General features: G+C 40.5%; 1 protein-coding gene across 6 annotated transcripts in view; it reads left to right on the top strand.

Annotated features, from left to right (window-relative positions):
• The window catches only part of prdm5 (PR domain containing 5), a 114,199-nt gene that overhangs the window by 33,117 nt on the left and 64,380 nt on the right, over positions 1-16,702 (top strand). For all 6 annotated transcript variants that reach the window (XM_073938256.1, XM_073938254.1, XM_073938255.1 and 3 more), the window contains 3 exon segments: positions 856-1,013; positions 3,010-3,103; positions 16,471-16,631. In XM_073938256.1, the coding sequence (XP_073794357.1) occupies positions 856-1,013; positions 3,010-3,103; positions 16,471-16,631 (413 nt within the window).

The raw sequence follows: 16,702 nt of genomic DNA, 5'->3' as shown, positions 1-16,702 counted from the left end.
AAATGTTTATGATGATCCGTTGTTTGTTTACCTTTAAGCTTTGCGTGTGCCCGTGAGCGCCCATAGCGCCAGCACACACACATATCATGAACATCTCGACATGCGAAAGTGTTCCTCTATGTTTTCATTAGAGTTGTACTCAATACTGATCCATCGGAAGAGTTTGTAATGTAGTCAAATGTTTACAAACACAAGCGCAGCCGTTTAGAGGTAATTTCTGGTTAATGATGTCAGAATTTACCTGCATTTTGCAATGAATGTGTGAATGCTCTTTTCCGGAAAAAATTCCGTAACGTCCTCGCCTGTGTGAACAGCGCTTTTTTGAATATACCGGTAAAGTCGTTCCGGAAATTTTCAGGATATTTACCAATATCACTGTGTGAAAGGGGCTAATTCCTTTGTCTTCACACTTGGTTTGTGCTTTGACATGCACTGTGAACCCTGGGCCCTTATATAGACAGGTGTACGCCTTTTCAGATCATGTCCAATCAGCTGAATTGAGCACAGGTGAACTCCAATGAAGCTGCTGAAACATCTCCAGAATTATCAGTGGAAACAGAATGTAGCTGAGCTCAATTTAGAGCTTCACACTAAAGGCTATGAATACTGATCTACATCTGATTTTACAGCTTGTTTAGTTTTATTAAATTTGCAACAATTTCAAAAACTAATTTTTCGCATTCTCATTATGGGGGATTGTGTGTAGAATGTTGAGGAGATAAGTTAATTTAATCCATTTTGGAATAAGGCTGTAACTTAAACAAATGTGGAAAAAGTGAAGCGCTATCAATACTTTCCCGATGCACTGTATGATCTTGTGTATGTATGTGTGTGTGTGTGTGTGTGTGTGTGTAGAGAAGCGTCCGTACACCTGTGAGATCTGCAGCCGCAGCTTTAAGCGTCTGGATCAGGCCACGGCTCACAAGATCATCCACAGTGAGGACAAACCGTACAAGTGTAAGCTCTGCTGGAAGGAGTTCGCCCATCGCAACGTCTACAAGAACCATAAAAAGGTGTGTGTGTGTAAGTGTGTGCTGTCTTAAGAGTCCTGCATCCTGTGTTTCTGACCTCACAGTTTAATGTGATCGTTCACCCAATCAAGAAACCGGTCTTGTATGCACTCCACTCCCATCAGCCACACCCACCACAGCCACACCTCCATGGCAGCAGCCGCCCAAAACACGATTCGTAGTACAGTTACTAAAACCACTATACAAGTACTGGGAAACACCCATGCACGCTCATTCACACCCACACACACATACACCACGGCTAATTTACCTTATTCAATTCCTCTATAGCGCATGTGTTTGCACTGTGGGGGAAACCGTAGCACCCAGAAGAAACCCATGCCAACACGGGGAGAACTTGCAAACTCCACACAGAAATTTTAAATCTAATAAACCTGTCGCCATTCACTGCCATTATATATACCGCCGATTCAGCTGAAAATCTTCTTTAATGATCTACTGAAGAAAAAAAAAAGTCACCAAGTCTTGGATGACCTGTGGGTGAGTAAATGAGCAGGACATTTTAATGTTCGGGTGAACTTTCTATCCTTCTAAAGTCAGCCGGAGATGCAGAATTAAACAGAACAGACAGATGGTTGGACAGATTGATCCCAAAGATTTTTTTTTTGTCCCAAATAAACCGCTGCCATCTTATCTAAACGGAGATCTGAAGCCCAATCAGCCACCGTGGAGCCTCATCAAACCCCTCAGACTAACCCTGGCCTGTGCTGACCCCGCGTGACTTCTGACCTTTACACCCTGCCGATAACATTAACCTCAAACCCCACACAGATCTCAGCCGGAGACTGTGTGAAACGCTTCCAGATCTGGACTGATAATAAAACAAAGGTCACTTTCTTGATAAAACATAGTGCGTTATGTTATAATTAGTGTTTCCATTAAGTACATTAATGCTGATTTGTCCAAGGAAATATTACTTTTAGTTTATTTTCCAAGTTTGGGACTGATGGCCTGTCCACATGAATATGAGTATTTTCCAACCCAAGCTCATTGTGGAAACATAGCCCCGCGGACGTTTCCGCGGACCGCGATTTACGTCCTGGGAGGTACGCATTCGAGCGTTTTTTGTTTTCGCTGATCCGCTCTCGCCGTTTGCGCCCGCGCCGTTCTCACGCGAAAAGCCGCAGGATCGGCCGACTCGGCCTCCCTCCTCTTCCTCCTCCTCCTCCTCCTTCCCTAAACCCGTGCGACGGTTCGCAAAAGCCGTCCAGAAAAAAAAAAAAGCAAAACCCCTCGTCTTCGATTTCGAACGCGCTTTCGGATCCCGCCGCGTTCTCTCCCTTATTTTTTGGATTCTGTTTTTCGTCTTACCTGATTTCCGGAACCGCTGTTCCCCGGACTCGATCCTGGTCGTCGTCCCCGCGGCCGGCTCCTCCTCCTCCTCCTCCGCTCCGCCGACGCAACGCTGTGAGCTAAGCGGAAAAACTGGTTGCATCGGGAAAGTCCTCCACTCGGAGGCCAGCCGTCGGCCGACGAGCGTGAAGAGGAGGGGCGGAGCGGCGCCACACCGCCCCGCAGAGTTCACTCGAAAAAAACTAAACGCGGCCGTACGTACCTCCGGCCACGTAAATCGCGGTCTCCAGAAACGTCTGCGGGGCTACGTTTCCAGAATGAGCTTGGGTTGGTATTTTCTAAAGCTGGTTTTAGCTGGTCATCTCCCATCCTGACCAGCTAAAACCAAGCTAAAAATGGCTGGAAACCAGCCTGAAAGTGGCCAAAACCCCTCTAAAACCAGCCTGGCCGACCAGCTGAAACCAGCCAACCATCCTAGGCTGGTTTAAGCTGGATTTTTCAGCAGGGTTGTCAGCTCACTCAGAGTTCGGTTGTACATGCTGTAGAACTACAGGCCAGCAGGTCGCCACTCAAAGCGACAGACAGCTACAAAGTCACTGCTAGTGTGAATGAGGCATCTGGAAGTTAAATGCATTTTGAGTTGTGCTTTATGTTGTTAAACCAAAGTTTTTCTGCTTTTCTGTAGACTCATTCAGAGGAGAGGCCTTTCCAGTGTGAGGAGTGTAAGGCTCTGTTTCGTACCCCGTTCTCTTTACAGCGCCACCTCCTCATTCATAACAGTAAGTGTGTGTGTATGTGTTTTTGTGACATATCAGGAAACAAATTTGCATGACAGGTGTATGACACAGGTATTACAAGAAGGTGTTGAATAACGAGGACACTGCTGACATTCTCATTTCGCTTTCTCAAAGTGAGCCGTATATATGTGTGTGTAATCAAAGGAGACTTGGAGCAGGTGTGTGAGTGTGTTGCATGACAAGACTTTTAGTTCATATTGAGACAGGGTTGTAGTCCGTGTAAATGTGAATGTTCTCCAGCGATCAATAAAGGTTAGATTGCTGGTGATCATGACAGTGAGTATTAATAGAGAACATTTTATTCATTCATTCATTCATTCATTCATTCATTCATTCATTCATTCATTCATTCATTTTCTTTTTGGCTTAGTCCCTTTATTAATCAGAGGTCACCACAGCGAAATAAACTGCCAGCTTATCCAGCATATGTTTTACGCAGCGACTGCCCTTCCAGCCGCAACCCATCACTGGGAAACATCCACACACACTCATTCACACCCATACACTACGGACAATTTAGCCAACCCAATTCACTTATACCGCATGTCTTTGGACTTGTGGGGGAAACCGGAGCACCCATAAAAACTTAAATAATAATTAAAAAATAAATTAAATAATCATTTATTTACTCCCTTTATTAAAAGTGTTGCTAGAGTTTGATTATTTTCTATATTTGCTTATTGTTCATGCATCTTGTATGATAGTTGAGTGCTCAGATCTTCCCTTTAGTGTAACTTAATAAAGCAATAACCCCTGTGGCTTACTGTGAATCTACAGTATAATAGCTAAAGCCCCAACACAAAGTGGAACTGTTCTCAATTCATTGTAAACCACAGCATCATGGAGCTTACTGAGTTATAATACAGTTATTTCATACACATAATGAGGTTTCATAAAAGAAAACAAAGCAAAAAACAACTTGTTTTGGCTTTGCATTGACAGTGAAATGGTTAAAAAGTCACAGGTGTTTGTTTATGTGTAGAGTATTTTACAACAGCTGATTAGCCAATCAGAGTCAATGAAATATTAAATGAATAAATAATATATAATATTAAATAAAAATTGAATGAAAATTAAATGATTTGTGTATTTATATTTATATTATATTGTATTTATAATATATTTGTTTATTAAAAAGTGTATTTTTTAAATTAAGCTCAACATCAGAACAAAGGGAATATTCATATTAATATTATTATTACTTATTATTACTGGCCACTTTATTAGATACACCTGTCCAACTGCTTGTTAACACAAATTTTAATCACATGGCAGCAACTCAATGCATTTAGGCATGTAGACATGGTCAATTGACTTAAATCTTGTTGAGTCTATGCCACAAAGGATTAAGGTAGTTCTGTAGACAAAAGGGGGTTTAACCCTGTACTAGTAAGGTGTACCTAATAAAGTGGCCGGTGGGTGTATATTTTAAGTTCAGCCATACATTTAGCGATAGCGTCTGTGTACATATGAACAGTTTTCTATCCGATCAGCTCTGGAGTCCATCAGTTTGTGTCCTCGTAGAGGGGAAAGAAACTTTCTGTGCTTCAGTGTTCACCGATACTATCATCTGAAGTCCCTGATATCCCCCATCATCCAGTAATCCCCACTGTTCTGACTGGATCCTCCACTCCATCAGTGTTTACTGCTTCGCTGCAGTCGTGAGGGCTGGTTGAGGTGTATGAGTAAATGTGAGCAGACTTTAGCTGAAAAAGTATTCTGACCTTGAGCACCACTGAACCCTGGGCTGTGTGTGTGTGTTTGTGTGTGTGTGTGTGTGTGTGCACGCGGGACGAATCTCAGCGCTGCTCTGCCCAGTCTAGACTGATCACACTGAGATTATTGAGCTGGAGGAATTTCCTGCTGTCTTCCCTGGAGACACACACACACACACACACACACACACACACACACACACACACACAAACACACACACACACACTCTTTATGTATCTGGAGAAGAAGGTTGTTGTCTGGGTTTGGATTTGTGTGTGGTTTCTCTGATGTGTCCTGTATATACTGTGTGTGTGTGTGTGCGATCACTTATGGCCCACTGTGACATAATCTGCTCCATCTGTGTCAATATTTGCTTATAAAATAAAGCTGTTTTTGTGACCATCTATTAAACACACATTATGGTTTTAAAAGGCCCGAGTGGCTCAGTGGGGGCGATTCCTGCGCAAACATTTCACAAACACCCCCGTCTGAGTGTGTGTATGTGTGTTTAGATCTTCATCAGGGTCTTTTGGCGCAGTATATTTATCACTTTATCAAAGATCAACATTTGCTCTGCAGATCAGCCGTTCAGTTCGGTGATTGTTGGCGTTAAGCGATTGACTGAACCTGCAAATATGCACAAGTTCTGTTTGCAGATGTTTATTTTGAGGTAATGTGTCAGAAATGTTCACCTTGGATTGACTATAATTCAACCCTGTGTTCATCGTTTTAGACGAGTTCACTAGTTAATATTTGCATAATTTATTAGTTAAAAGTTAATGTCCTGTTCTAATGTCTAATCCCAATGCTATTGAGCAAAAATAAAAATGAAAAGGTGTATACACACTACCTGACTAAAGTCTTGTCACCTATCCAAGTTTTAAGAATAACGGCTTAAATGAAAGGCAAAGGCCTCTAGATTTTGCTTATTTAAGCACAATAAAATCTGATCATGTCTTGGTTAATAATGATTTCATTAGGACAGTGCGGTCTGACTCTGCTTAGACTAAAGTCTCATCACTGTAGAGAAATAATGTCCAGTATAGAATATAAAGTGCTGCTGCAGTGGAGACAGAATGAATATTGTGTCTGACTCCATCATGAGCTTGGAGGACTGCATCCATACATCTCTGACATGACTCACATCACTGATTAATAAAGTCATCTGGAATGAAGAAGAAAGCCTTCAGCAGGACTCCCAGAGCTCATCAAGAGTCTTTGTGTTCATCTTCAACGTCTCCTCCTTCATCTTACCCCAGACATGCTCAATAATGTTCATGTCTGGTGACTGAGCTGGCCAATCCTGGAGCACTCTTTGCTTTCAGGAGCTTTGATGTGGAGGCTGAAGTATGAGAAGGAGCGCTATCCTGCTGGAGAATTGTCCCTCTCCTGTGGTTTGTAGTGTAATGAGCAGCACAGATGTCTTGATACCTCAGGCTGTTGATGTTGCAGATCTCTCGCACACCCTCATACTGAATGTCACCCCAAACCATGATTTCTCCATCACCAAACTTGACTGATTTATGTGAGAATCTTGATCCATGCTGGTTCCAGTAGGTCTTCTGCAGTATTTGTGATGATTGGGATGCAGATCAACAGATGATTCAGCAGAGAAATCCACATTCTGCCACTTTCCCAAATAATCAACTAGAAGTCAAGTTATTATTTCTCGCTTTTACAGCTGAGATCCACAACAAAACTTTTGTCAGGTATTATGTGTGTGTGTGTGTGTGTGTGTATATATATATGTATGTATATATATATATATATATTAAATTACATGTAACTATTTCAAACTCAGGCACAAATGATGATTGGTTTAGCTTTTATAATTTATTTTAATAATTAATTAATTGGTCTGCTCACAACACTATGTAGATACTTCACCCAAAAATGAAACTCAAGTGGTTTCAAATTGTGTCTGTTGAACAGAGAAGATATTTTGAAAATATTTTTGGAACCTGTAAGCATTGGCTTCCATTAGTAGGAAAACCTAGTTCTACAGTAGTCAGTGGCTGCACGTTTCCATCATTTTTAAAATAACTTCTTTTGTGAAGAAAAAAGAAACTCCAACTTTTTTTGGGGTGAACTTTACGTTTACTAAAAATCTGAACTGTTTCTTGTTCATAATTCAGCAAGTCAGATTGATTTCTGAAGGATCACGTGACACATTTTAAAATCTGTATTTAAAAAAAAAAACATATTTATATTAACTGTAATTTACCATATGACCTTTTTTACTCACTCGCCTTAGTTCTGACCAATGCTTGTCTTTGTTTTCGCATTTTACGCTTCAAAATGTGCCACACATTCTCTATTGGAGACAGGTCGGGACTGCAGACAGGCCAGTCCAGTACCTGTATCCTCTTCCTTTGCAGCAGGACTCCGTAATGTGTGCAGAATGTGGTTTGTCATTGTCATGTTGAAATATGCATGGGCATCCCTGGAGAAGAAAGCAGCATGTTGTGCTCCAAAATCTCTGTGTGCTTTTCAGCATTATTGGAGCATCACAGAAGAGCAAGTTACCTACTCCAAGGGCACTGACACAACCAGGGGCGCAACTGCACATTTACTGAGGGGTATGCGGCTTCAACTTTTGCGCGCCCCCCTTCAATCCAACTATATTTTATAACAGGCAAGTGATAAAATGTGGAAAATATTTCCATCAATAAATTAAAGATATTTTTTCATAAAGATATCAATATGCTTAAAAAAATGCAGTTTCGCAGTTCTGAACACAACTGAAATAGTATGAAGTAGTAAAAAGTATAATTACATTAAGCATGTTAAGTCGCAAAGAAATGCATCTCATACCAGCCCAATTTTTTTTCTCAATTTAATTTTCCCTCACTAAATGATTATATCACCTTGACTAGCCTTGCTTTTGGACTTTTTGTACTACATTTGACAAAACAAAATGAAAGACATGGGAGTCCTAAAGGGCAAAAGAACATTGCAATTACTTCTCACATGCATACTGTGAGAAGTGTAAGGTCTGTCTCTGCAAGAACAATTGACTGAAACTGCTAAAAGTGAAATTAAAAAAGTCTGTCAAATGTTTAGTGTAAAAAACAAACAGAAACAAACAAATGTTCTATTTAATTGAAATGTTATAACTTTGTTTGTAGATAAAATAAAAATTGTTCTGAGCTAAGAAGTTACCAAAAGGCCTTATGAATCAATATACTGCATACCCCCTTTTTGCGCCACTGGACACAACCCAATACCATGACAGAACCTGTCTTTTGGGTTTGTTGCTGGAAACAGTCTGGATGATCCTCTTCTTCTTTGCTCTGTAGCACATGGTATCCATTTCTTCCCAAAAAATACTTGAAATACTGATTCATCTGAGCACAGTACACGTTTCCACTGTGTAGACCATCCCAGATGCCTTCAAACCAGACAGTGCTTCTGGACACTGTTAACATAGGGCTTCCTTTTGGCACATTACAGTTTTGACTGGCATTTGTGGTACTTGACAACGGTTTGCTGCAGTAGTCATGAGTCCATGTGATCTGGCTTATAGATGAATGAGGATTCTTGATGCAGCGCCGCCTGAGGAATCAGACATCACGGTTATTCAGCTTAGGCTTGCGCCCTTGTCCTTTACACACTGAATTCCTCCAAATTCCCTGAATCTTTTATTGATGTTCAGCACTGTTGAAGGTGAAACATCCAAATGTCTTCCTCTTTTTCTTTGAGGAACATTGTGTTTAAGCATTTCAGTCATTTTCTGACGTATTTGTTGGCAAACTGGCGATCCTCAGCCCAGCTTTGCTCCTTCTTGGATGCTGCTCTTGTACCAAGTCATGATTAAAATCACCTGTTGACATCACCTGTTTCACATCACATCATTATTTCAGCAGTTTACCTAATTAATAGCCCTAAACTGATCCTATCACAGCTGCTTTTGGCATGTGTTGCTGGTCTGAATGACAGGAAAGGATGTATAATTACAAATGAAATGAAGTTGACCAGAGAAAACATGAAGTACTTTGTGGTCACATTGTCTGCAGTGAAACACAAGTCAATGTAAGTGTAGATATCATATAGATATTCCATATGAATTCAAGTGAAGCAAAAACACTTATAGGTTAGGGTTAAGCTTAATATCAGCACAACAATTATTTCCATCCCTTTCCCACAATTCAGTTCTGCATGCTGAATGAAATTCTCAAATGGTCATTCTTTTGTTTGTGAATGACCACAACATCCTACATCCAACTAATTAAGCCAAAATCTGACAGTTCTATGGCTGTAGATGGCAGAGATAGTGAACTGTGATTGAACCATTCGCTGAGCTGACGAGCCCTGTACTGGATGATTAGTAGCTGTGATCATGAGTGATTAAAGATGGAGCTACAGTACGTCATACTCAATTTCTTACAGAAACTCCGTCCAAATACTAACAAAACTTGCTCATGAATAAAGAGATTCACTGGTACGGAAAAAAAAGTGAGATTAGCATCTACGTGATGACAAGGCTGGCCCTGCATGGCAATTTATTTAAAGACATTGTTCATGGTCCAGGTTTTTATAACCCAGAATTCAGTCTGTTCTGCTGTTGATTAGATGCGGTGACGTGTTGGACTGCGTTCAACCATTTATAGACCAAAACTAGAGCTCTGGCACTGACTCTACATGTGTTTGTTACACAAGCTATTGTCCAAGCCTCTACACTCAAAAATAATAAATAAATAAATAATGGCGTTCAGTGTTCGTTCAAACTACTTATTTAAATTGAGCTGAAATAACACAATTCAGTGCAGAGTTAATTTTATAGCGCTTCTCACAATCATTATTGTTTTGCAATGCACATTGTTGCATTACAATCAAATTCGGAAAAGTTAACACAATTATTCGCCCTCCTGTTCATTTTTTCTTTTTCAAATTTTTCCCAAATAATATTTAACAGATTCAGGAATTTTTCGCAGTATTTCCTCTAATATTTTTTCTTCTAGAGAAAGTCTTATTTGTTTTCTTTCGACTAGAGTAAAAGCAGTTTTTAATTGTTTTAAACCCATTTGAAGGTCAGTATCATTCAACTTAGGCTCATTCTGAAAATGTAGCTCTATATACGTTTTATGAGATCTTAAATTATGTAGCCAGAGCTACTTATGGCCACATTTTGCCTTTTAAAATGGTATGATGCTGTTCCTTTTCTGGCTTACCTCAGTGTGGACGGCTTTTCCACTTTTACCAGTTTGTCCGTTAGACATGTACATCTGCAAACTTGGGACGCAGAGCAGAGGTTATCGTGATGACAGGGTTCGAGTCGGATGAAGAATGGTTCCAGAAAGCAGGCAAGACAAAACAGAAGCCAAAAAATAAAACAAACAAGTAAATAACAAAGTGAGAATATGGTAAAATCTGAAGACGTGTTATAAATCAGGCGAGGGCTTTTCTTTTTCTGGATTGCCTTGCAAAACACTATTGGTTGGATTTAAGGAAGTGGGTGGGCGGGTCAATTGGAGCTTTTAAAAACACTATTGGTTGGGTTTAAGGAAGTGGGTGGGCGGGTCAATTGGTGCTTTTAAAACACTATTGGTTGGGTTTAGGGAAGGGGGAAGGTTTGGGGATCGGTCTGTTGGTTAGTTAGTCGGTCGACAGCGGATTTTCATGAAAAGAACAGGCGCGAACGGCACTCACGAAAGAAATTTGAGATCTGAAAAAGTATACACAGTGGCCTCTGGCAGATTCATGAAAAACAAAAACTGCAAAAAAAAAAAAAAAAATGCTTCTGGCATAATTTTGCTCTCTCCAGAAATGTGTACAGGGGTACATAATCAGAATGATCCTAGGTTGATTAAGCAATATTTGTTTTCGATTGTCTACAGAACAAACCATCGTTATACTATGATTTGCCTAATTACCTTAAATAACCTTAAGGCAGATTTTAAGATTTAAATACTCAACTTAGGCTCATTCTGAAAATGTAGCCCTATATACATTTCCGGAGTTCGCGAATTATGTACCCAGAGGAACGTGTACGTAACAAGCTCTATGACGCCGTTCTTTTTTTTTTGCTTACCAGCAGACCGATTTTTAACTGTTATCAGTTTGTCCAGTGGCTTGCCGTTATGTCGGATGATTTGAGATGCATATCAAAGTTTACCATGACTACGTTGTTCGAGTCTGGCAGAGAATGGATCCAGAAAGCAGGTACGGCAAAAATAAAACCCCAAAAAATTAAATAAACAAGTAAATAACAGGGTGAGGATGTGGTAAAATCTGAAAACATGGTAAACATCAGAGGGTCATGAGGGCTTTTTTTTCTGGACTGCTTTTTAAAACACTATGGGTTGGGTGGGGGTATTGGTATGTTGGTTAATCCGTCTATTAGTCAGTCAGTCAGTTGGTCGACAGCAGCCTCTAGTGGCTTTATGTGAAAACAGCAGACAAAAATGCCACTCGAAAGAGAAATTTCAGATCTGAAACATCGGAAAAAGGGGCCTCTGGCAGACTCACGAAGACGAAAAGCTGCAAAAAAAAAAAAAAGTACCTCCTGAGACTTATTTGGTGCTCTCCAGAAATGTATACAGGGGTACGTAATCAGAATGAGCCTGGGTTGTGAATACTCGTGTCTTGAAAAACATCGAGTCAAATATGATGTGCTGTCATCATGGAAAAGTTAAAAGAAATGAGTTATTAAATGTATTATATTTAGGAATGTGTTGAAAAAAATGGGGTAGAAATATACAGGGCTCTAATAATTCACTTGGGCTTATAATTCTGCCTTCAACTGTAGGTGATGTCCATGTGTATGTTTAATTAAGTGTATTAGTGTATTAAGTGCATGTATTGTGTAATTCTTGAGCTTTTTTGGACAGCTTAATTGTTTTACGTTCATTCAATCACTCATTTTCTTGTCAGCTTAGTCCCTTTATTAATCTGGGGTCACCACAGCGGAATGAACCGCCAACTTATCCATCCATTCAAAATTGTAACTAATCATTTAACTTAAATCCTTCATGTTTTCCCCACACAAATTGATCGCGTGGAACGCAGCATTTTTTACAGTGTATAGAGGTTTTCACAGCACATATTTACATTTCTCGACGTCTTGAAGGAGACAAACAGAGTGCCATCTTCTGAGAGATGGACACTTTCTAGCTTTTACTGTCTGACTGTGCTTCATCTTCAAAACAACAGGATGTAGAGGGCAGACTGCCTTTTCTTCTAAAGCAAAAAGTGCCTCATAAAAGGATAATGGGACAATTTGGACGGCAGAGTGAAGGGCGGCAAAGTGGGTTCGTACACAATGGAGTTTCTCTGAGTGGCACGCTTTTAAACTTGTAACAATGGCTGTCCGCGTTTTCCTGCCGTTTCGGACCTCTGTGTGAGACGTTTGAAAAAGATGTGTGCATGTCGAGGACAACACACAGTACACTTAATACACAAATACACTTCATTCAACACGTACACCTGCAAAAAATGATTATTTATTTTTTTATTTCTATTTATTGTAATAATTTTACTTAAGTTTACGTTTGGGTGTCTTTAGAACGTCTTGCTGGAGGTTTAGAATTTGATTGTGCTGGTAAAAAACGGCTTAAGCGAGTTGACAACATTTGGGCAGGTTTGGGATCAGTTTGGATGTTTTGAATGTATAAAATATATAACAAAAGCGAAGTGTGTGTACCTACTCGTTTTTATTTTGATTTTTCAGCCATGTTTGTGTGTTTGGGAGGGTTTTGAGCAGTTTAGGCTGGAAACATTCAAGTGTATCTGGCAACACTGACCGCCATTTTCTCATTGTAATGTTGTGAGGTTGTTTTCAGATACCTTTTCTTCAACCCAGGCTCATTCTGAAAACGTAGTCCTGTGGACGCTTCTGGAGACCGCGAAATACGTCCCGAGAGGTACATATTTTTGCTGTTTTAATTTTTTTTTTCGCGAATCCGTAAGAGGCCGCTGTGTGCGCTTTTTCGTATCTCAAATGTCTCGCGAGTGCCGTTCGCCCCCGTGCTGTTCTCGTGTGAACCCACCAGAGGCCGCTGTATGACTGACTGAATGACTGCGCGACCGGCCAATCAGCTGACCCACCCTCCTCCCTTCTCCAAACCAAACCAATTTTACCGATTGACCCACCCGCCCACTCACTCCCCTAAACCCGAGCAACAATTTAGAAAACCCGTCTAAAAAAAGGAAAGGCCTCGTCTGATTTTTTTTTCTCACCCTGTTATGAACTCGTTCACTTTATTTTTTGGATTCTGTTTTTGTCTTGCCTGATTTCTGGAACCGCTCTTCCTCAGACTCGAACCCGGTCGCCATGGTCAACTCCTCCTCTCTGCATCTGAAGTCTGCCAACGTACACGATGAGCTGACTGGACAATCTGGTTGCGGAGGGAAAGCCCTCCACACGGAGGTAAGCGGTCAGCCAGTAAGCGCGAAAGGGAACAGCGTCACACCGCCCCGTAGCATTCACTTAAAAAAAGAGAAATGCAGCCATACGTACCTTCCGGGACGTATTTCGCGGTCTCCAGAAACGTCCACAGGACTACGTTTTCAGAATAAACCTGGGTTGCTTTTCTTTGGTGAAATTTGTATTTGCAGACCTCAGACCCCCTTGATTTAAGTATTAAATGAACCATTGTCCATTAGTCATCCTGATTAATTTAAGGTAAGTACCGTAAAGCAGTGGTTCTCAAAGTGGGGGTCGGGACCCCCCGAGGGGTCATGGGACAATGAAGGGGGGGTTGCCTTGGTGATTTCCAAAAATCTATTTATAAACCATAAGAATGACCATATTTTATCCATAACCTACTGAAAAAAAATAGTTGCTTATAGTTACTATATACTATATTGTATTGCGACCCCTGGGGTAATTACAGTATATTAAAGACACAGCAATAGCGTCAGATGCAGCAGATTGATTTTATAATACCAGGTCAAACTTTCTGGCACATTTACAGCACTGACATGCATTAAAAAAATTAAGCGAAGAGTAGACTTGGGTTGATTAGTGTGTGTGCGCCATTGCATGCAAGGTTTCTGTATTTATAACCACCTCAGAGGATATTGGTGGTTGCGAGTCACTGGAATTGTTATTTTGGGACGTTGATACAGCCAGACAAAAGATCCGAACACAGAATGATTCATTCATTGAACTCTTAGTCGACTCTTTCCTTAATGACTCAATAGTTTTAAACACGGTGTACTGTTTTCATTCAGTGTCACACTGCACAGAAGGTCATTTTCCAAAACCCATAATAGGGGCGCTTTAACTATGTTTATATATAATAGCTTTCGCTGTAAAAGCTATTAGTTACTAGTTAATTAGTTCAAGTTATTAGTAACTATTAAAGTTATGGCAACTAATAAAGTTACCCTTTCTGATTGTATTGCGGGCGAAGCAGTGGCGCAGTAGGTAGTGCTGTCGCCTCACAGCAAGATGGTCGCTGGGTCGCTAACTAAATTGGTCGTAGTGAATGAGTGTTTCCCAGTACTGGGTTGCGGCTTAAAGGGCATCCGCTGTGTAAAACATATGCTGGAATAGTTGGTGGTTCGTTCCGCTGTGGTGACCCCTGATGAATACAGGGACTATGTCGAAGGAAGATGAATGAATGAATTAAAAAATAAATAAGAAACAACTAAATATATTTTTCAGATTTTTTTGACAATTATATGACCTCATCTGACCTCTTATGCAGATTTAAACAGACAATTATTATATTTCCTGTTACATTTTTAATAAAATATTGATGTTAAACAGAGGCAAGGCAGTGGCGCAGTAGGTAGTGCTGTCGCCTCACAGCAAGAAGGTCGCTGGGTTGCTGGTTTGAGCCTCAGCTCAGTTGGCATTTCTGTGTGGAGTTGGCATGTTCTCCCTGCGTTCATGTGGGTTTCCTCCGGGTGCTCCAGTTTCCTACACAGTTCAAAGACATGCGGTACAGGTGAATTGGGTAGGCTAAATTGTCTGTAGTAGGGTTGGGCATCTAAGCTATAATGCCGATCCGATACGCATCTCGATACAAAGAATACGATCCGATATATTAGCGATACATTTGTGACATATTGCGATGCAACACGATACGATTCACACCCATATCACGATACGATGCGATATTTCAGCACTAACTAATTAGATCAAGTTTATGAGATGATGTGAAAGAGGATGCTGTGCCATTGAATGAGTTTGATTATTTATTAACCAAGCAAAACCAAGACTTTTTTTACAAACTGGCTTTTCTCTCAGAGCCAGAGTGTCAGTTTACAGTAGAGGGCCATTTTAGAACATATAGCACATATTATTTAAGTATTTTCAAGATAAACAGAATGTATAAGTGCAATATATATTAAAAATATATATATTTGCACTCTTTCAACATAAAGGTTTACCATTGCACAACTATGAAAACAAGTTTTACAAAGATATATTTTGCCACTGATTATTCAAAACTTAAGGTGGTGAACTAGCAGTGTTATGCTGCTTTGAAACATCACTGTCACTGTAAACAACAGGCTAATAAAAATATAACAAACCAGCAATCTTCTTGCTGTGAGGTGGTCAAACTACCCACTGTGCCACCGTGACACCCAATTATTTTTATCATTATTATTATTAATATTATTATTATTATTATTATAGTTAAATAAAAATTAACAGGAGGAGGTGTTTAAAACCTTCGTTCTTTGTGACACTAGGCTGAATATCTTTGCAGATGAACAATGCAGTAACATCCGTTATTGGCGTAGAGCGCACAAAACTGTTGCGCACGGAAAAAAAAACTTGCAATGCTTTTCTCACCACTTTTGGAGCTGGTACTGTAGCTACAGTTGAAGCAGTGCGAAAGCCGGTGATGCAGGAACACTGGAAGATGCTTTCACAACAACACCGCGGCGCCGCTTCAAGTGAGATTTCAGATTAGTCGTACTGCCCGCGTATTTTACAGATGCGCGGCACCTTTTGCAAATTCCATCTGTCCTGTCATGTCGTCCATCCTTAAATCCATAATGATGCCATACTTTAGATTTAAAACTCAATGGGGAATAAAATGTTTGTTTTGCTTCTCGCGCTTTCTGAGGGCGCTCCACTAGCTTCATCCGCACACCTGATACACTGAGTTGTAGTGTAAGTGTACACATCCGCAAATCCGTTGCTAAGGCTTACTTTATGTAGACCGATTAAATTATGCGCCAAAAACAGGTTGACAACAATTGTTAATAAATAAAAAATAAATTCTATATTAAAAATATAAGCTGTATCTCGGAATAATCGATGCATCTCGCAAAAACCGATGCATCTCGATTTGCTTCCAAAATTTCATTCATCCTCTGCTGCTCTACCAATGCACTCGCATCGTGCACGCGCATGACCGCGTATCGATACATATCGATGAATCTTCCCATCCCTAGTCTGTAGTGTATGAGTGTGTGTGTGTGTGGATGTTTCCCAGGGATGGGTTGCAGCTGGAAGGGCATCCGCTGCTTTAAAATGTGCTGGATAAGTTGGCGGTTCATTCCGCTGTGGCGACCCAAGATTAATAAAGGGACTAAGCCGACAAGAAAATGAATGAATGATTGTATTGCCTTTTGTAAAGCTGCTTTGAAACAATAATGCCTGTGAACAGCGCTATACTTATAAACTTGAATTGAATTGGACGTCTGAATGCAATCTTTTCTCTGTCCAGATGAGAGGACGTTTAAGTGTGACCATTGTGACGCCACTTTCAAGCGTAAAGACACACTCAACGTGCACATTCAGGTGGTTCACGACGGACACAAGAAGTACAAGTGTGACCTGTGTGAGAAGGCCTTCGTCACGCCGTCTGTGCTCAAGAGCCACAAAAAGGTGCGTTCATAATCACACGCCTTTGAGCAACACACACACACACACACACACACACACACACACACACACAT

The sequence above is a fragment of the Danio rerio genome, chromosome 23 (assembly GCF_049306965.1).
Source record: "Danio rerio strain Tuebingen ecotype United States chromosome 23, GRCz12tu, whole genome shotgun sequence".
NCBI lineage: Eukaryota > Metazoa > Chordata > Actinopteri > Cypriniformes > Danionidae > Danio > Danio rerio.
This window is presented reverse-complemented; position numbering and strand designations above follow the sequence as displayed.